This window comes from Chiloscyllium plagiosum, unplaced genomic scaffold (assembly GCF_037043375.1).
Source record: "Chiloscyllium plagiosum isolate Xiang-an unplaced genomic scaffold, Cpla_swu_hap1 HiC_scaffold_45, whole genome shotgun sequence".
In the NCBI taxonomy this organism is placed as follows: Eukaryota; Metazoa; Chordata; class Chondrichthyes; order Orectolobiformes; family Hemiscylliidae; genus Chiloscyllium; species Chiloscyllium plagiosum.
Window position 1 is genome coordinate 7,511,239 of NW_028270183.1, and position 26,028 is coordinate 7,537,266.

General features: G+C 50.8%; 1 protein-coding gene across 1 annotated transcript in view; it reads right to left on the bottom strand.

The window, feature by feature from the left end:
- The window catches only part of LOC122552376 (uncharacterized), a 372,305-nt gene that overhangs the window by 51,470 nt on the left and 294,807 nt on the right, over positions 1-26,028 (bottom strand). Inside the window, exons 44-48 of the mRNA XM_087983386.1 lie at positions 10,995-11,048; positions 10,297-10,350; positions 9,122-9,229; positions 4,062-4,115; positions 3,051-3,104 (exon numbers count right to left, since the gene is read on the bottom strand). Of these exons, the coding sequence (XP_087839512.1) occupies positions 3,051-3,104; positions 4,062-4,115; positions 9,122-9,229; positions 10,297-10,350; positions 10,995-11,048 (324 nt within the window). The remainder of the gene's footprint in view (positions 1-3,050; positions 3,105-4,061; positions 4,116-9,121; positions 9,230-10,296; positions 10,351-10,994; positions 11,049-26,028) is intronic.

Consider the following 26,028-nt stretch of genomic DNA (forward strand, 5'->3'; position numbering starts at 1 on the left):
GGAGACCTGCAAAATCTGTTGATTAAACAAAGTAAATAATTATGCAAATAAAAGATTTCAAAGAGTCAGTCTCCATCTGTCAGTTGCCTCCCAGCTGCTCTGCTAGATACACACAAAGCGGCGATATTCCTGACACAATGTCATGGGCGAGAGATGGGAGTCATTTCTCAAGCTACTTGGGTTTGGTTGTCGAGAAAAGATAGACTTTCCTTTCTATTGCACCTGTCACCATCTGAGGATGTCCCTAAGCACTTAACATTTCATGATTGTAATGTTGCAGACGTAGCAGCCAATTTGTACACAGCAAGATCCCACAAACAGCCAATATGGTACAGAGGAGATAAATATTCTTAGTGGCAACACTGTTGCTGATGGTCCGTTTAAGGTTGAATGGGAATCTGTTTCAGAGACACCAGGGCAGCACGGTGGCTCAGTGGTTAGCACTGCTGCCTCGCAGCACCAGGGACTCAGGTTCAATTCCAACCTCGGGTGACTGTCTGTGGGGGTTTCCTCCCACAATCCTAAGATGTGCAGGATAGGTGAATTGGCAGTGCTAAATTGTCCATGGTGTTCAGGTTAGGTGCATTAGATGGGGATAAGTGGAGAGTAATAGGGGTTGGGGAATGGGTCTGGGTGGGTTACTCTTTGGAGGGTCAGTGTGGATTTGTTGGACCGAATGGCCTGTTTCCACACTGTAGGGATTCTAGAGAGCACCTAATATTTACTTTGAGAATTTTTTTTAACAGCTTGCTATCAGTGGGACACTAGTAGTGTCCCTACCTCTGAGCCAGGTGGTCTGGGTTCAAGTTCTACCTGCTGCAGAAATGTGCTATGACGTCTCTGAACAAGTTGATTAGAAAATATAAAAGGGCTGGCTATTCTCAGGTTGAGGAAGGGGAGACTGGCGTTTCCATTGAACGATGAAACAGACATAAAACAATTGCAGAAAAGAGACCAATTCTGATTTCAGTAAATGGATAGCTAGCAATATAACATTTAGTGCACATTAGTTAAGACATCAGTATTGATCTGAATGCCAGGGAAATGTCAAACAAAAACAGAAAGTGCTGGAGAAACTCAGCAGGTCTGGCAGCATCTGTGGTGAGAGAAACAGAATTAACGTTTTGAGCTCAGCGACCCTTCTGCAGAACCATGGAGAATTCCTTTGCTCTTCTTACAATAATGCACCTTAGGGGGCACACGGCGTTGGACATTTAATCTGAAAGATGGCACCCACAGCAGTGCAGCTCTCCCTCAGCACTGCAAGGAGAGTGTGTCAGCCTCGATTTTACTCTCAATCCTCCAGAACGAGGGAATTACCTTTCCACACAGGAAGTGAGATAAGCAAAGCAGTAGACAACTTGGTGGATTGCTGTGTTGCCCATTTTGCTGTTCTCCATACCACTTCAGACACGTGCCAGTTAATACAGCCCCAAAGTAAACACTGGAATCTCTCAGGGAGGACAGCGCTGCATGGACATTCATTGTGGAGCTCAGAAACGCACCAGTGCAACTCTTATATCCAAAAAGAATTTGAAAGGCTGTGTACAACTTTCCCTGCAGTGTAGAGAAACAAGGACGAAAGGAGGCCATTCAAGTCCTCAAGTCACTTTTGCCACTCAGTTAGGTCAGAGCAAGTCTTCAACTTCACCCAATCTACTATAAAATCTTAACCTTACAAAATCTGATCCCACTTTTCAACTTACCCTTCAACTCAATCACTCAGTAGAGTGTGGCAGGGACATCCAAGACCAAGGGACTAGGGCAGAGGTGATGGTTATATATCAATGAAGGGATAACTGGGTGAGAATCGGGGTGGGGTGCATATTTAGGGAACAGGTTTGGTGATGTCCAAGTTGAAATCAAACTCCGGCCAGACAGAAACATGTCTGGATCCTGTCTAAGCAATTTAATAAAACCTCAGCATCTTCAAGGTGGGGAGATATTTCCAAATTCGTACTCTGGTGAAGTTGTACTACTTTCTTCCCTTATGCTTTCACCATGTCCTTAAAGCTGCGGAGCTCACCCACCTCCCTCTGTCCTCCTTTCTTCCTCAAATAAAGGAACACGGCATCAAGAAGGTTAACTTAGCCCAAAGCCACCATTTCCTGATAAACATTTCTCCCTTCCCTTAATCATGAGGCTGCCTCCTGATCTTCAGCATCTGCAGTCCTCACTTTCCCCTACATCCTTCTAACCAGCTCTGAGCACGTGAACTATCTGGAGAGGGGTAGGTGGTTTTTATCAGACTCAATCAGGCAGCAAAGAAACTTTGAGAGATACACACAGGGTTTTATTATAAACTGACAGTTTAGCTCAAACACCAGTTTCCACAGTTCCCTTTTGGAACTGTTCCCTATACAGAAGCCCAACACCCCTGGGGCAGGAGGGACTTGAACCGGGGCCTGTCAGTAGAAACTCTCTCTTCTCCCCTTTTTGTCTGTCCAGGGATGTTATTACATGCCTCAGGATATATATTTTTTTAAATCATCATCAAATCACACATTTATAATCAAAAGAAGAATTTATAAGCATGGCCCATTGAGGTAATGCAGAGACAACAAAGTGTCACAGAAAGGTAGGGAAAGAGGGAGGGGATGACATCAGAGAGGAGTCAGGGAAGCAGAGAGATCACTCCATCCCCCACATTGAGAGTGTTGCTGGAAAATCACAGCTCTTGAATTTTCTAATCAACTGTTCAGAGATGTGATTACACACCTCAGGAGTAGGTGAGGTTTGGGGCCAGGGCTCCCATCTCAGAGATAGGGATGCTACCACTCCAACGCAACAGCTCCGGATCTTAAACTGCGACACCTGCTCTCAACCAACGCAGGAGCTGTCCTTCCTTAAAGGGACCCGTATTTGTAACACTGACAGTGGACAAACACTCCAGGATACACTTCACGAGGGCCTGAGGTGTCTCCCTGCCCACTGAGCCAGACTCAATCAAACAAAGTTATGTACGTAACGCGCGCTCCTTTTGCCAACTATGAATCAAAGGATAGCCTCAGGTACAACAGGAAGGGAAATGAGAAAGCAGGGTCACTTACAGAGGCACCATTGGCGCCTGGAGCTCCTCTTACTCCTGAAGGACCGGGTGGACCCTGCAGGCAAAGGATGAGATTTATGTTAAATGGTGCTTCATTGTGCACAATGTTCTACCCTATAGACCAGTACCAGCCTGACATTCACAAATGATCAACCAAATAACATAGCCCATTTCCCAATTTAGATGCCCAAATCTTAGCTCATGTACTGTGGGTACTCTTGACCTTTCACTTTGATACAAAGATGTAGCTGGTGCTGAGTTCAGGAGGTTTGCAAGTCAGTCATCTTTCGGGAATAAGGAGTGTTGGGATTAACCGGATCTTTGGCTTTTGCCCATTATAATCAGTCAGACAGCAAAACGGGTTTGAGTCAACAGTCCATGTCCCACATAGGCTTCTGACACGCCCCTTGTTGTTCAATCCGCGCTGATATACCAGTGATATTTCTGAATCTGCTGTGTGAGGAATGCATGGGGTTCAGAGTCAGAGTGCAGCTCTCCACACAACGTGTAAACCAGTCATCGTTACCATGCAACAGAGACGGCCGCTGGGAACCTTTCGTGAACCTTCTTTTCGGAGATTCGGACGTCGCCGGTTAAGCCAGCATCTGTCGTCCATCCTTAACTGCCCTGAGGAAAAGGTGCTGACCCACCATGCTGAACAGCCCATCCATCATAAGGGTTGGTCACAGCTGAGTGGCACGCTGGGCCATTTCAGGGCGAGTTAAGAGCCAAACGCACTGCTGGCTGACTAAAGCAAGCAATGTGTCTTCGCTAAAAGGGATCAGTGATGGATCGCCACAGCAATCGGTGAGTGTGGTCATGGTCAGCAATGTTGAAACTAGCTTTCAATGCCTGATTCATTCATTCATTCAGACTCCTTACGATATGCTATGGTGAGATTCGAACCCCTAACCCCAGGACATTAGCCTGAGCCTGTGTGTGACCAGTCCAGGAACATTACCACTACACCACCAGCTCCCCAAGATCCCCCTGCTGTGTTATGCCCACCTACCATTGGCCCGACATCTCCACTTTCCCCTTTGTCTCCAGGAGGACCAGGCAGACCCTGCAAAACAAAGATAGGTCAGAGGTTAAAGGCATTAGTTTCCACTTCATTGACCCAGTTTCTCGACTGAAGGAGTATCAATGGAAGGGCAGCATGGAAGCTTGATGAGGTTGACTCAAAATCGAGGACAGCTGTCACCTGATCTGTACACATGCTCACAAGGCTCTGTGCATTGAGTCAAGATTAGTGGTGCTGGGAAAGCACAGCAGGTCAGGCAGCATCCGAGGAGCAGGAGAATCGACGTTTCAGGCATAAGCCCATCATCATTCCTGATGAAGGGCTTTTGCCCAAAACATCGATTTTTCCTGCTCCCTGGATGCTGCCTGACCTGCTGTGCTTTTCCAGCACCACTAATCTTGACTCCGATCTCCAGCATCTGCAGTCCTCACTTTCACTCTGTGCATTGAACCTCATGCCACCGGTTCTGCGTTTATGTGGAGTCTCATCGTGCCCCTCTAAGAAAGCAAAATGGGTTATAATGCTCAGTGCAGTCGCTGGACGAAAGTAGGCAAAACTGCAGCTCATTTGCAGACAGACAGCTCTCGTGAACAGCAGATGAGTCAAATCACCGCTGAAAATGGGAGCTGGATGTGGAACATCTCCTCCAGGAGACCAAGGCACACCCTGCTCTGCTTGGAGTGATTCTACGTGATCCCTTACACCCTATCTGTTTCACATTGGCAGCCGAGAGGTGCTGCTGCTGGTGAGATGCTCCCTTGACATTGCATAGAGGGGCAGTGGCACCGATAACTTTCCAAGTGAAAAGCAAGAATGGTGCGAGGGAAGCTGTGTGGATTTTTGTTGAGTACAAACACACAACCTGTCAGCATGTCTCATACAGGGACAGTCTCCAGTGGTATGTGGAAAACAGCCCCCGCACTCCATGACGTCCTTATTCAGTGAAACTTGGATAAATAGGTACCGACTGCTACAGAACGTACAAGGTACTCAAACAATGGCTCCCCGCTGTTCACTGGGCCTTTGCATAGTCAGATTTCTCCTCACTCCATGCTGGAAATGTGTTTGCCTGATTCCGCTGTCAGGAACTATAAATTCTGACTGTGGCTGAATAACTGTCTGACAAACCCAAACTGTCCGAGCCACTTCAAGCCACTTCCTGACATTAAGAAGCAAACCCTGTTAAGGATGGCATAAGATTTTGACTGCTGGCTCTGTATACCCTTACTTATCAACAGTCTCACAGCCCTCTCTGCTCACTGACAGATTCCACCCCTGAGGAACAGGTCAGAGGTGACTCAAGGACCTATCACCTCTGAGCCATGAAGCCATGCGCTGAGTCCCCACCAATTAATTGAAGTAAGTGAAAATCTTTTACTCATTTTCCTTCAGTTTCTCTGCTGCAGACAAATGATGGATGATAATTCCCCGAACTGGGAGGCTGCTTAATGTTGGATCACAGCAGAACACATAGCCATCAGACTGGTAACTATCAACCTGGGGCTCGGTGGCAATGAGGTTAGACCTATTATTCCAGGGTCATCTCAATCATCTCAAAGCTTCCCCGTCTCTAGAAAAAACTCAGAAGTCAGTCTACTCAGTATTCCACTCAGCCATTGGCTCAAGTCTCTCTCCGCTGATGTGACTTTTATCAGAATGGTACAGAACAGAAAGGAGAAGAACCACAAAACAGGGGGGGGTGGGGGGAACAGGGAAGAGGAGAGAGAAGGGGAAATAGAGGAAGAGATAAGGGAGAATGAGAGCAAGAACAACAAAGAGAGAAAGAGGAGAGAAAACGAAAAGGAAAAGGGTAGGAAGAGAAGAGATAGTGAGGAATGAACCAACACAATGTCGGAGCGAATTACTGCTGATGTTGGAATCCGTGCTGAAAACAACAATTGCTGGACAGCACAGCGGGTCAGGCAGCATCCATGGAGAGAGAGCAAACTAGATGACTCTTCACCAGAGGAATGAACCAGCATTACTATGTCCCTTTTCATTCAATGAACCACTATGTGCAAACTGTGACATAGACTCGGTTTGTGATTCTGACTGAGAGATGGATCGTGATCAGGACACTGGGAGCATCGCCCTTGCTACTGAGCTTTCCATTTGATGTTAAGATGCTGAAAGTTTTCTCACTTATTCAGAGTTTGACACCTGGTCTGGAGCCCAGAATCAAACTGGGAGTCAGTGGGTCTCTGGGAGGAATAGACTGATCCAAATATCAGGAGTTATTCTAATTGTTGATTTCAATTATCTTAAGGGCCCTTTTTAACCTTCCCAGAAATACGTAACTGAGGCTATGGGATGAAATGTCACCTGTACTTCATTAACTGTGCTAAAACCAGCCTTAAAGCTCCACAGGAAGGCAGCGATACTGTGCTAAATAGTCAAAGCTGAAGGCAGCTGAGGGAAGAGCCAGTCATAAACTCACTGAATGGTGGAACAGCCTCAAGGGGCTTAATGAGCTCCTCTTCCCATGCTTCCTTCATCAGGTGATCAAAATGTCAAGCACCACCTGACCTCTGAACCCTACCACCAAACTCAATCGAAACAATATGGCTCCTGCAGGAAGTTCACAGGCGCCCATGGGGTTAAAATGGGAAAGGAGAAGGTCAATTCAGTTCCTGAAGACTGTTCTGTCATTCACACCTATCATGGCAGATCTGCCAGATACCCACTTTCATATCCCCACCCATCAAAAATCTATCCACCCATTCTTAAATTTGCCATTGGGTCCCTTATCCTACTGTTCCAAACATCAACAGCTCTTTAGGGTAAAGTGTTAAAGGTCTCACTGTCTTTGGTGCGAAGAGTTGCTTCCTGACATCACCTCTCAAAGATCCGGCTTGATTTGTAAGCTTCTCATCCCCAACCCCACACTCCCTTTTTCTGGGCTAGGCCAAACCCTTGCCCCTCCCACATTCCCCCATTCAACTCTGCACCGCAGTTTCTCTCTATTGACCTCCATCAAACCTTTACATCATTTTAAACACGATGATTAGATCTCCCCACCATTTCCTGAACTCCAGGGAACATGAGCATCATTGATGATACCTAGGAGTGCAAACATAACCCTTTCCCTCTCAGTACCTGATGAAGCTGTGCAAACCTCCTTCGAAGGTTCCTGAGGGCTGTGGGAGCAAACCTGGATACAGTCACCAGGTGGGCTCCAACTTGATCCTGTACATCTATGATACACATGTGAGCTGTCCATCCTTCCCATTGCGGATATAACAGACTTGCCAAACTACTGCCTTCTCAACCCCCACATCCTCAGGCTAAGAGCTTGTGCAATTTCCTGCTCTATTTTATACAGAAACGTAGAAATAGAGGATAGGAGCAGAAGGAGGCCATTCGGCCCTTCGAACCTGCTCTGCCATTCATCACGGTCATGGCTGATTGTCCAACCCAATAGTTTAGATCAGAGTGGTGCTGGAAAAGCACAGCAGGTCAGGCAGCATCCAAGGAGCAGGAAAATCAAAGTTTCGGGCAAAAGCCCTTCATCAGGAATAGAGGCAGGAAGCCTCCAGGCTGGGGAGAAGGTAGCAAAGAGTACAATAGGTGAATGGGGGTGGGGATGAAGGTGATAGGTCAGAGAGGAGGGTGGAGAAGATAGGTGGGAAGAGAAATTGACAGGAAGGACAGGTCATGAGAACACTGCTGGAAGTCCACATTGATGCCCTGTGGTTGAAGTGTTCACTCGGATGCTGCCTGACCTGCTGTGCTTTTCCAGCACCACTCTGATCTAAACTCTGGTTTCCAGCATCTTCAGTCCTCACTTTTGCCCTGTCCAACCCAACAGCTTAATCCTGTTTTCTCCACATAACCTTCAATCCCATTCCCCCCAAGTGCTATATCTAGCCACCTCTTGAATACATTCAATATTTTGGCATCAACTCCTTCCTGTGGTAATGAATTCCACAGGCTCACCACTCATTGGGTGAAAAAATGTCTCCTCATTTCTGTCCTAAATGGTCCACCCTGAATCCTGTGACCCCTGGGTCTGGATGCACCCAACATTGGGAACGTCCTCCTTCTATCTACCTTGCCTAGTCCTGTTAGAACTTTATAAGTCTCTATGAGATTCTCCCCTCATTTGTCTGAGCTCCAGGGAAAACAATCTTAACCTAGTCAATCCCTCCTCATAAGTCAGTCCCACCATCCCCAGAATCACTTTAATTCCTCACTCCTCTATTTCCCAAAATTCTGCACTTTATTTTCTTTTTACTGTTTCTGTCCAAACTTTCTGCAACTGATTGTTTGCTTGGTTTCGGTGTTGCAAATCTATTCATTATTGGCACAGATTGGTTGGACCAGAGGGTCTGTTTCCGTACTGTATGACTCTATGATTGTTTCCATGTTAACTTCCCTGAGCGTTGCTCCAGTGTTGTCATTTTGCTTTGGGAGAGGGGGAGAGAGGGGGAGAGGGGGGGAGAGGGGGGGAGAGGGGGGGAGAGGGGGGGAGAGGGGGGGAGAGGGGGGGAGAGGGGGGGAGAGGGGGGGAGAGGGGGGGAGAGGGGGGGAGAGGGGGGGAGAGGGAGAGGGGGAGAGAGGGGGAGAGAGGGGGAGAGGGGGAGAGGGGGAGAGGGGGAGAGTTAACTGTTTTCCCCTCCACAGATACGTCTGTTTCTCCAGTAAGTTTTGTTTTAGAGAAACTGAGAGGCTGCTCCTGCTTGTAAAAGGATTAGCAACAAGAGGGTGTAGAATTTAAGTGAGGCTGATGCGAGAGAGAGAGAAAAAAAGTATTTTATACAGCCAGCAGTTAGGGAATGGACACGTGGTGGAGGCAGGATCAGCTGAGGCATTCAAGAGGGGCACTGGATGGTTATTTCGATAGAAATGGTGAGGAAAGATATGGAGAAAACACAGGAGATGGGCATTGGGTAGTGATGTTCATTTGAAGAGATGGTGTAGGCACGATGGCCCCCTTCAGTGCCATAACCATTCTGTGACACCAAGGGTTACACAGAATCAGGGCCAATCGTCCCCGTTGTCCTGGGGAGTCATGTCGCCAGGAAGTGGGAGCCTGAACGTTCCGTTACCTGAAGTCCAGCTGGTCCAGCGGAGCCCGGCAAACCACGGATTCCATCGTCACCCTTCTGCCCGCGCATTCCCTGATAGCCTCTCGGACCTGGGGCACCGTCAGAACCCTGGGTGCACAAACAACACAGAGCTGTCAGTTAGCTTGGAGGAAGGGTTGTGGGAATGAATCGAGAGACCGTAAGGCTTCCTTCTTCTGCTCTGCCTGGCACCATACTCCCGACACAAATGCTGGACCTTCCTTCAAAATCTTTCCCTCAAATTACATCGGCTAAGTTGCTCTAACTGGCTGAAGACAGTACAGTATGGAGTGACATAGTATTCTGGGTGTATATCCAAGCACATTGTAACCCTTTTGAAATGACATAACAATACAACATTGCTGAGGGTACATTACAACATTGAAACTGATGAAGTTGGAGAGAGATAGGGTCAATGAAAGACACCGGTTTACAAAATGATTTGGGCATTTGAATCCGATTGGTCCGAGATCAGTTGCAACAGGTCACAACTGAACATGACATTCCAAGTCGAGAAACAAATTCTGGGGGTCTTCCAATTGCACCCTCCCTCGTTATACAGCCAAGGTAGGGTAACTCATCCAACTGCCGTTCCCCCCTCCTCAACCCCATCCCAGCTCACACAAAAAGATTTTACCAGCATGTTGCCAGAAATGGAGAGTTTGAGTTATAAAGAGAGGCTGGATAGGCTGGGAGTTTTTTCAGTGGAGTGTAGGAGGTTGAGAGACGACCTTGTAGAGAGGTATAGATAAGGTGATCGGCAGGTGTCTTTTCCCAAGGATGGGGCAGTTCAAGACCGGGGGGGGGCGGGGGGCATATTTTTAAGGTGAAAGATTTAATAAGGTCGTGAGGGGGCAACTTTTGTTTTAACTGAGTGATCCTTGTATGGAATGATCTTCCAGAGGAAGTGGTGGATGAGAGTACAGTTACAACGTTTAAAAGACATTTGGATAAGTTCATGAATACGAAAGGTTTGGAGGGATATGGGCCAAATCCAGTGAGGTGGGACTGGTTTAGTTTGGGGATTAGGGTTAGCATGGATTGGTTGGACCAAAGGATTAGTTTCTGTGCTAAGACTCTCTATGACTCATATTGTCGAGTAAAGCTCAGCCAAACATCAGAGAAGGGGCTGAAAATTAAACAAAACCCATACTTACAATGGGACCAGGGTGTCCAATTGGACCTTGTATTCCTATGGGTCCTGGGGGACCCTGTAAGGAAAGAGAACAAATGTTAATAGTTATTCATTGGACTGGAATCCTAGCTGAACTCTCTGACCTCTAACAGAACGGTGAGTGGAGCTTGTTTGAGCTGAATGCAGAGAATTGACCTGGTGTTGCAAATGTACGTTTTTTTTGGCCTGTGGCGAGCTGCTTCAGCCTCCATTCTAGCACCGAGTTAAAATTGGATGGTCTTCGCATCAGGAATAAGGGAGGCAACAATATAGGAAATCCCAAACAGCACATTTCCAATTCGTGGACGATCCATACATTTGATAGTGGATCATCCGTCAAAAACTCAAATGAGTTGTCATTTTTTGGTCATTACCTGCTATAATGTCTCTAAATACAGTGTCTTTCCATACACTGACCGGTCAGGCAAGTTCTGTCAATTTGCCCCTTGATAGACTACAAGCAGGAATGGAAACGATCAGCTCATCTGCTTTCGATGAAGAGTATTAAATGAGATGGGGGGTGATACCCGCTCTGCTTCAAAGAGTTCCATAGGATCACAAATGTAAAGTTGAAGCACAGGAATCCGAGCCCTGGCACTCCTGCAGCACCAGACTGTACCCAGAGATTAATCCAGTGTGAGACATGCTTTTGTGAGCATCAGAGCAGGGACCATGACTTACCTCCTCGCCTTTGTCTCCTTTGCTGCCTTTTTGGCCCGGTTTTCCGAGCTCCCCCTGTAAACAGGAAACATTGAAAGAATATTATAGCGAGGAAGTCATGCTTAGCAAACAACTGAGACAATTTCTAACCATTGAGGGCTGCATGTTAATACTTACACCTGGTTACAGTGACATGACCCTCTGGCCCAGGAGTCCCCATTTGGAGTGGTAATCGCTGATTTTGGGAGAGACAGTGGTTTGCGCTCTCATGTAGGGAGAAACCCATAGGGGACCAGGTAGGGTATTGCATGACAGGGGTCTCTATAAACTCAGAGCATCACACACCCCACACCCCACACCTACACACACCAGACACGACACGACACGACACGACACACACACACACCAGACACGACACGACACGACACACACACACACACACGACACGACACGACACACACACACACCAGACACGACACGACACGACACTACACACACACACACACACACACGACACGACACTACACACACACACACACGACACGACACGACACGACACGACACACACACACCAGACACGACACTACACACACACACACGACCCGACACTACACACACACACACACGACCCGACACTACACACACACACACGACCCGACACTACACACACACACACACACACACGACCCGACACTACACACACACACGACACGACACACACAAACATGACACACACACACACAACACTACACACACACACACACACACACACACACACACACCAGACACGACACGACACGACACACACACACACACACGACACGACACGACACACACACACACCAGACACGACACGACACGACACTACACACACACACACACACACACGACACGACACTACACACACACACACACGACACGACACGACACGACACGACACACACACACCAGACACGACACTACACACACACACACGACCCGACACTACACACACACACACACGACCCGACACTACACACACACACACGACCCGACACTACACACACACACACGACCCGACACTACACACACACACACACACACACGACCCGACACTACACACACACACGACACGACACACACAAACATGACACACACACACACAACACTACACACACACACGACACTACACACACACACACACACACACACACACACACACCAGACACGACACTACACACACACACACACACACACGACCCGACACTACACACACACACGACACGACCCGACACTACACACACACACACGACCCGACACTACACACACACACACACACACACGACCCGACACTACACACACACACGACACGACACACACAAACATGACACACACACACACAACACTACACACACCCACACACACACACGACACGACACGACACGACACACACACACACACCAGACACGACACTACACACACACACACACACACACACACACGACACGACACTACACACACACACACACACACGACACGACACTACACACACACACACACACGACACGACACGACACACACACACCAGACACGACACTACACACACACACACACACACACACACCAGACACGACACGACACACACACACCAGACACGACACTACACACACACACACACACACACACACACACACACCAGACACGACACTACACACACACACACACACACACGACCCGACACTACACACACACACACACGACCCGACACTACACACACACACACGACCCGACACTACACACACACACACACACACACGACCCGACACTACACACACACACGACACGACACACACAAACATGACACACACACACACAACACTACACACACACACACACACACACACACACACACACACACACGACACGACACACACACACACACACACCAGACACGACACGACACGACACTACACACACACACACACACCAGACACGACACGACACGACACTACACACACGACCCGACACTACACACACACACACAACCCGACACACACACACGACCCGACACTACACACACACACACACACGACCCGACACTACACACACACACACACACACACACACGACCCGACACTACACACACACACACGACACGACACACACAAACACGACACACACACACACGACACGACACACACACACACCAGACACGACACGACACTACACACACACACACACACACACACACACACACACACACGACCCGACACTACACACACACACACGACCCGACACTACACACACACACACGACCCGACACTACACACACACACACACACGACCCGACACGACACACACACACACACACACACGACACGACACACACACACACCCACGACACGACACACACACACACCAGACACGACACGACACGACACTACACACACACACACACGACACTACACACACACACACACACACACGACACTACACACACACACACGACACTACACACACACACACGACACTACACACACACACACACACACGACACTACACACACACGACACTACACACACACACACACACACACGACCCGACACTACACACACACACACACACGACCCGACACTACACACACACACACACACACACGACCCGACACTACACACACACACACACGACCCGACACTACACACACACACACACGACCCGACACTACACACACACACACGACCCGACACTACACACACACACACGACCCGACACTACACACACACACACACGACCCGACACTACACACACACACACACGACCCGACACTACACACACACTACACACACACACACGACCCGACACTACACACACACACACACGACCCGACACTACACACACACACACACACCAGACACTACACACACACACCAGACACTACACACACACACCAGACACTACACACACACACACACACACACGACCCGACACTACACACACACCCAGACACGACACGACACGACACGACACACACACACACACACACACACGACACGACACACACACACACACACACACACACGACACGACACGACACGACACACACACACACACACACGACACGACACACACACACACACGACACTACACACACACACACACACACACACGACACTACACACACACACACACGACACTACACACACACACACACGACACTACACACACACACACACACACACCAGACACTACACACACACACCAGACACTACACACACACACACACACACACACGACCCGACACTACACACACACCCAGACACGACACGACACGACACGACACACACACACACACACACACGACACGACACGACACGACACACACACACACACACACGACACGACACACACACACACACACACGACACTACACACACACACACACGACACTACACACACACACACACACACACACACACGACCCGACACTACACACACACACACACACACACACACACGACCCGACACTACACACACACACACACACGCGACCCGACACTACACACACACACACACACACACACGACCCGACACTACACACACACACACACACACACACGACCCGACACTACACACACACTACACACACACACGACCCGACACTACACACACACTACACACACACACACGACCCGACACTACACACACACTACACACACACACCAGACACTACACACACACACACACACACACACGACCCGACACTATACACACACACACACACGACCCGACACTACACACACACCCAGACACGACACGACACTACACACACACACACCAGACACGACATGACACGACACGACACTACACACACACACGACCCGACACTACACACACACACACACGACCCGACACTACACACACACCCAGACACGACACGACACTACACACACACACACCAGACACGACACGACACGACACGACACGACACTACACACACACACACACACGACACTACACACACACACACACGACCCGACACTACACACACACACACACACACGACCCGACACTACACACACACACACACACACACACACGACACAACACTACACACACACACACACACACACACGACCCGACACTACACACACACCCAGACACGACACTACACACACACACACACACGACACGACACTACACACACACACACGACACTACACACACACACACAACACGACACGACACGACACGACACGACACACACGACACGACACGACACGACACGCACACACACACACACACACGACCCGACACGACACACACACTACACACACACACACACGACCCGACACTACACACACACTACACACACACACACACACACCAGACACTACACACACACACACACACACGACCCGACACTACACACACACCCAGACACGACACGACACGACACTACACACACACACACCAGACACGACACGACACGACACGCACACACACACACACACACACGACCCGACACGACACACACACTACACACACACACACACGACCCGACACTACACACACACTACACACACCCCGACACTACACACACACTACACACACACACACACACACCAGACACTACACACACACACACACACACGACCCGACACTACACACACACCCAGACACGACACGACACGACACTACACACACACACACCAGACACGACACGACACGACACGACACTACACACACACACACACACGACCCGACACTACACACACACCCACACACACACACGACCCGACACTACACACACACACACACACACGACCCGACACTACACACACACACACACACACACACACACACGACCCGACACTACACACACACTACACACACACACGACCCGACACTACACACACACTACACACACACACACGACCCGACACTACACACACACTACACACACACACACACACACACACACACACACACACACACCAGACACTACACACACACACACACACACACGACCCGACACTACACACACACCCAGACACGACACGACACGACACTACACACACACACACCAGACACGCCACGACACGACACGACACTACACACACACACACACGACACGACACGACACGACACGACACGACACGACACTACACACACACACACACACACACACACACACACACACGACCCGACACTACACACACACACACACACACACACACACACACATGGCCCGACACTACACACACACACACACACACACACGACCCGACACTACACACACACACACACGACCCGACACTACACACACACACACACACACACACGACCCGACACTACACACACACTACACACACACACGACACGACACTACACACACACACACACACACACACACACACACACACACACACACCAGACACTACACACACACACACACACACGACCCGACACTACACACACACACACACACACACACACGACCCGACACTACACACACACCCAGACACGACACGACCCGACACTACACACACACTACACACACACACACGACCCGACACTACACACACACTACACACACACACACACACACACCAGACACTACACACACACACACACACACACACACACACACACGACCCGACACTACACACACACACACACACACACACACACACACGACCCGACACTACACACACACACACGACCCGACACTACACACACACCCAGACACGACACGACACGACACTACACACACACACACCAGACACGACACGACACGACACTACACACACACACGACCCGACACTACACACACACACACACGACCCGACACTACACACACACTACACACACACACGACCCGACACTACACACACACTACACACACACACACACGACCCGACACTACACACACACTACACACACACACACACACACACCAGACACTACACACACACACACACACACACACACACACACGACCCGACACTACACACACACACACACGACCCGACACTACACACACACCCAGACACGACACGACACGACACTACACACACACACACCAGACACGACACGACACGACACTACACACACACACACACACACACACACACGACACGACACTACACACACACACACACGACACGACACGACACGACACGACACACACACACCAGACACGACACTACACACACACACACACACACACACGACCCGACACTACACACACACACACACGACCCGACACTACACACACACACACGACCCGACACTACACACACACACACGACCCGACACCACACACACACACACACACACGACCCGACACTACACACACACACGACACGACACACACAAACATGACACACACACACACAACACTACACACACCCACACACACACACGACACGACACGACACGACACACACACACACACCAGACACGACACTACACACACACACACACACACACACACACCAGACACGACACGACACGACACACACACACACACGACACGACACTACACACACACACACACACGACACGACACGACACACACACACCAGACACGACACTACACACACACACACACACACACACACACACACGACACGACACGACACACACACACCAGACACGACACTACACACACACACACACACCAGACACGACACGACACACACACACCAGACACGACACTACACACACACACACACACACACACACACACACACCAGACACGACACTACACACACACACGACCCGACACTACACACACACACACACGACCCGACACTACACACACACACACGACCCGACACTACACACACACACACACACACACGACCCGACACTACACACACACACGACACGACACACACAAACATGACACACACACACACAACACTACACACACACACACACACACACACCACGACACGACACGACACACACACACACACACACCAGACACGACACGACACGACACTACACACACGACCCGACACTACACACACACACACAACCCGACACACACACACGACCCGACACTACACACACACACACACACGACCCGACACTACACACACACACACACACACACACGACCCGACACTACACACACACACACACACACACACGACCCGACACTACACACACACACACGACACGACACACACAAACACGACACACACACACACGACACGACACACACACACACCAGACACGACACGACACTACACACACACACACACACACACACACACCAGACACGACACTACACACACACACACACACACACACACGACACGACACTACACACACACACACGACCCGACACTACACACACACACACGACCCGACACTACACACACACACACACACGACCCGACACGACACACACACACACACACACACGACACGACACACACACACACCAGACACGACACGACACTACACACACACACACACGACACTACACACACACACACACACACGACACTACACACACACACACGACACTACACACACACACACACACACACACGACACTACACACACACGACACTACACACACACACACACACACACGACCCGACACTACACACACACGACCCGACACTACACACACACACACACACACACGACCCGACACTACACACACACACACACGACCCGACACTACACACACACACACACGACCCGACACTACACACACACACACGACCCGACACTACACACACACACACGACCCGACACTACACACACACACACACGACCCGACACTACACACACACCCAGACACGACACGACACGACACTACACACACACACACCAGACACGACACGACACGACACTACACACACACACACACACACACACACGACACGACACTACACACACACACACACGACACGACACGACACGACACGACACACACACACCAGACACGACACTACACACACACACACACACACACACGACCCGACACTACACACACACACACACGACCCGACACTACACACACACACACGACCCGACACTACACACACACACACGACCCGACACCACACACACACACACACACACGACCCGACACTACACACACACACGACACGACACACACAAACATGACACACACACACACAACACTACACACACCCACACACACACACGACACGACACGACACGACACACACACACACACCAGACACGACACTACACACACACACACACACACACACACACCAGACACGACACGACACACACACACACACACACGACACGACACTACACACACACACACACACGACACGACACGACACACACACACCAGACACGACACTACACACACACACACACACACACACACACACACACCAGACACGACACGACACACACACACCAGACACGACACTACACACACACACACACACCAGACACGACACGACACACACACACCAGACACGACACTACACACACACACACACACACACACACACACACACACACCAGACACGACACTACACACACACACACACACACACGACCCGACACTACACACACACACACACACGACCCGACACTACACACACACACACGACCCGACACTACACACACACACACACACACACGACCCGACACTACACACACACACGACACGACACACACAAACATGACACACACACACACAACACTACACACACACACACACACACACACCACGACACGACACGACACACACACACACACACACCAGACACGACACGACACGACACTACACACACGACCCGACACTACACACACACACACAACCCGACACACACACACGACCCGACACTACACACACACACACACACGACCCGACACTACACACACACACACACACACACACGACCCGACACTACACACACACACACACACACACACGACCCGACACTACACACACACACACGACCCGACACTACACACACACACACGACACGACACACACAAACACGACACACACACACACGACACGACACACACACACACCAGACACGACACGACACTACACACCAGACACGACACGACACTACACACACACACACACACACACACACCAGACACGACACTACACACACACACACACACACACACACGACACGACACTACACACACACACACGACCCGACACTACACACACACACACGACCCGACACTACACACACACACACACACGACCCGACACGACACACACACACACACACACACGACACGACACACACACACACCAGACACGACACGACACTACACACACACACACACGACACTACACACACACACACACACACGACACTACACACACACACACGACACTACACACACACACACACACACACGACACTACACACACACGACACTACACACACGACCCGACACTACACACACACGACCCGACACTACACACACACACACACACACACGACCCGACACTACACACACACACACACGACCCGACACTACACACACACACACACGACCCGACACTACACACACACACACGACCCGACACTACACACACACACACGACCCGACACTACACACACACACACGACCCGACACTACACACACACACACACGACCCGACACTACACACACACTACACACACACACACGACCCGACACTACACACACACACACACGACCCGACACTACACACACACACACACACCAGACACTACACACACACACCAGACACTACACACACACACACACACACACACACGACCCGACACTACACACACACCCAGACACGACACGACACGACACGACACACACACACACACACACACACGACACGACACGACACACACACACACACACACGACACGACACACACACACACACGACACTACACACACACGACACTACACACACACACACACGACACTACACACACACACACACACACACCAGACACTACACACACACACCAGACACTACACACACACACACACACACACACGACCCGACACTACACACACACCCAGACACGACACGACACGACACGACACACACACACACACACACACACGACACGACACGACACGACACACACACACACACACACGACACGACACACACACACACACACACACGACACTACACACACACACACACGACACTACACACACACACACACACACACACACGACCCGACACTACACACACACACACACACACACACACGACCCGACACTACACACACACACACACACGCGACCCGACACTACACACACACACACACACACACACGACCCGACACTACACACACACACACACACACACACACGACCCGACACTACACACACACTACACACACACACGACCCGACACTACACACACACTACACACACACACACGACCCGACACTACACACACACTACACACACACACACACACCAGACACTACACACACACACACACACACACACACACACGACCCGACACTATACACACACACACACACGACCCGACACTACACACACACCCAGACACGACACGACACTACACACACACACACCAGACACGACATGACACGACACGACACTACACACACACACGACCCGACACTACACACACACACACACGACCCGACACTACACACACACCCAGACACGACACGACACTACACACACACACACCAGACACGACACGACACGACACGACACGACACTACACACACACACACACACGACACTACACACACACACACACGACCCGACACTACACACACACACACACACGACCCGACACTACACACACACACACACACACACACGACACAACACTACACACACACACACACACACACACACGACCCGACACTACACACACACCCAGACACGACACTACACACACACACACACACGACACGACACTACACACACACACACGACACTACACACACACACACAACACGACACGACACGACACGACACGACACACACGACACGACACGACACGACACGACACGCACACACACACACACACACGACCCGACACGACACACACACTACACACACACACACACGACCCGACACTACACACACACTACACACACACACACACACACCAGACACTACACACACACACACACACACGACCCGACACTACACACACACCCAGACACGACACGACACGACACTACACACACACACACCAGACACGACACGACACGACACGCACACACACACACACACACGACCCGACACGACACACACACTACACACACACACACACGACCCGACACTACACACACACTACACACACACACACACACACCAGACACTACACACACACACACACACACGACCCGACACTACACACACACCCAGACACGACACGACACGACACTACACACACACACACCAGACACGACACGACACGACACGACACTACACACACACACACACACGACCCGACACTACACACACACCCACACACACACACGACCCGACACTACACACACACACACACACACGACCCGACACTACACACACACACACACACGACCCGACACTACACACACACTACACACACACACGACCCGACACTACACACACACTACACACACACACACGACCCGACACTACACACACACTACACACACACACACACACACACACACACACACCAGACACTACACACACACACACACACACACGACCCGACACTACACACACACCCAGACACGACACGACACGACACTACACACACACACACCAGACACGCCACGACACGACACGACACTACACACACACACACACGACACGACACGACACGACACGACACGACACTACACACACACTACACACACACACGACCCGACACTACACACACACACACACACACACACACACACACGACCCGACACTACACACACACTACACACACACACGACCCGACACTACACACACACACACACACACACACACACACACACATGGCCCGACACTACACACACACACACACACACACACACACGACCCGACACTACACACACACACACACGACCCGACACTACACACACACACACACACACACGACCCGACACTACACACACACTACACACACACACGACCCGACACTACACACACACTACACACACACACACGACCCGACACTACACACACACTACACACACACACACGACCCGACACTACACACACACTACACACACACACACACACACACACACACACACACACACACACACACACACACACCAGACACTACACACACACACACACACACGACCCGACACTACACACACACACACACACACACACCCCGACACTACACACACACCCAGACACGACACGACCCGACACTACACACACACTACACACACACACACGACCCGACACTACACACACACTACACACACACACACCAGACACTACACACACACACACACACACACACACACACACACGACCCGACACTACACACACACACACACACACACACACACACGACCCGACACTACACACACACACACGACCCGACACTACACACACACCCAGACACGACACGACACGACACTACACACACACACACCAGACACGACACGACACGACACGACACTACACACACACACGACCCGACACTACACACACACACACACGACCCGACACTACACACACACACACACGACCCGACACTACACACACACTACACACACACACGACCCGACACTACACACACACTACACACACACACACACGACCCGACACTACACACACACTACACACACACACACACACACACCAGACACTACACACACACACACACACACACACACACACACGACCCGACACTACACACACACACACACGACCCGACACTACACACACACCCAGACACGACACGACACGACACTACACACACACACACCAGACACGACACGACACGACACGACACTACACACACACACGACCCGACACTACACACACACACACACGACCCGACACTACACACACACCCAGACACGACACGACACTACACACACACACACCAGACACGACACGACACGACACGACACTACACACACACACACACACACGACACTACACACACACACACACGACCCGACACTACACACACACACACACACGACCCGACACTACACACACACACACACACGACACGACACTACACACACACACACACACACACACACACACGACACAACACTACACACACACACGACCCGACACTACACACACACCCAGACACGACACTACACACACACACACACGACACGACACTACACACACACACACGACACTACACACACACACACGACACTACACACACACGACACGACACGACACGACACGCACACACACACACACGACACGACACGACACGACACTACACACACACTACACACACACGACCCGACACTACACACACACTACACACACACACACACACACCAGACACTACACACACACACACACACACACGACCCGACACTACACACACACCCAGACACGACACGACACGACACTACACACACACACACCAGACACGACACGACACGACACGACACGACACTACACACACACACACACACACGACACGACACTACACACACACACACACACACGACCCGACACTACACACACACACACACACGACCCGACACTACACACACACACACACACACACACACACACACACACACGACCCGACACTACACACACACACACACACACACACACGACCCGACACTACACACACACACACACACACGACCCGACACTACACACACACACACACACACACACGACCCGACACTACACACACACTACACACACACACGACCCGACACTACACACACACTACACACACACACACGACCCGACACTACACACACACTACACACACACACACACACACACACGACCCGACACTACACACACACTACACACACACACGACCCGACACTACACACACACTACACACACACACACGACCCGACACTACACACACACTACACACACACACGACCCGACACTACACACACACTACACACACACACGACCCGACACTACACACACACTACACACACACACACACACACACACACACACACACACACACCAGACACTACACACACACACACACACACACGACCCGACACTACACACACACCCAGACACGACACGACACTACACACACACACACACATGACACGACACGACACGACACGACACTACACACACACACACACGACACTACACACACACACACACGACCCGACACTACACACACACACACACACACACACACACGACCCGACACTACACACACACACACGGCCCGACACTACACACACACACACACACACACACACGACCCGACACTACACACACACACACACACACACACACACGACCCGACACTACACACACACACACGACCCGACACTACACACACACTACACACACACACGACCCGACACTACACACACACTACACACACACACACGACCCGACACTACACACACACTACACACACACACACGACCCGACACTACACACACACACACACACCAGACACTACACACACACACACACACACACACACGACCCGACACTACACACACACACACACACACGACCCGACACTACACACACACCCAGACACGACACGACACGACACTACACACACACACACACACACGACACGACACGACACGACACTACACACACACACACACGACACTACACACACACACACACGACACGACACGACACGACACGAACACACACACACACACACACACACACGACACGACACTACACACACACTACACACACACACACGACCCGACACTACACACACACCCAGACACGACACGACACGACACGACACTACACACACACACACGACCCGACACTACACACACACACACACACACACACACACGACCCGACACTACACACACACACACACACACGACCCGACACTACACACACACACACACACACACATGACACGA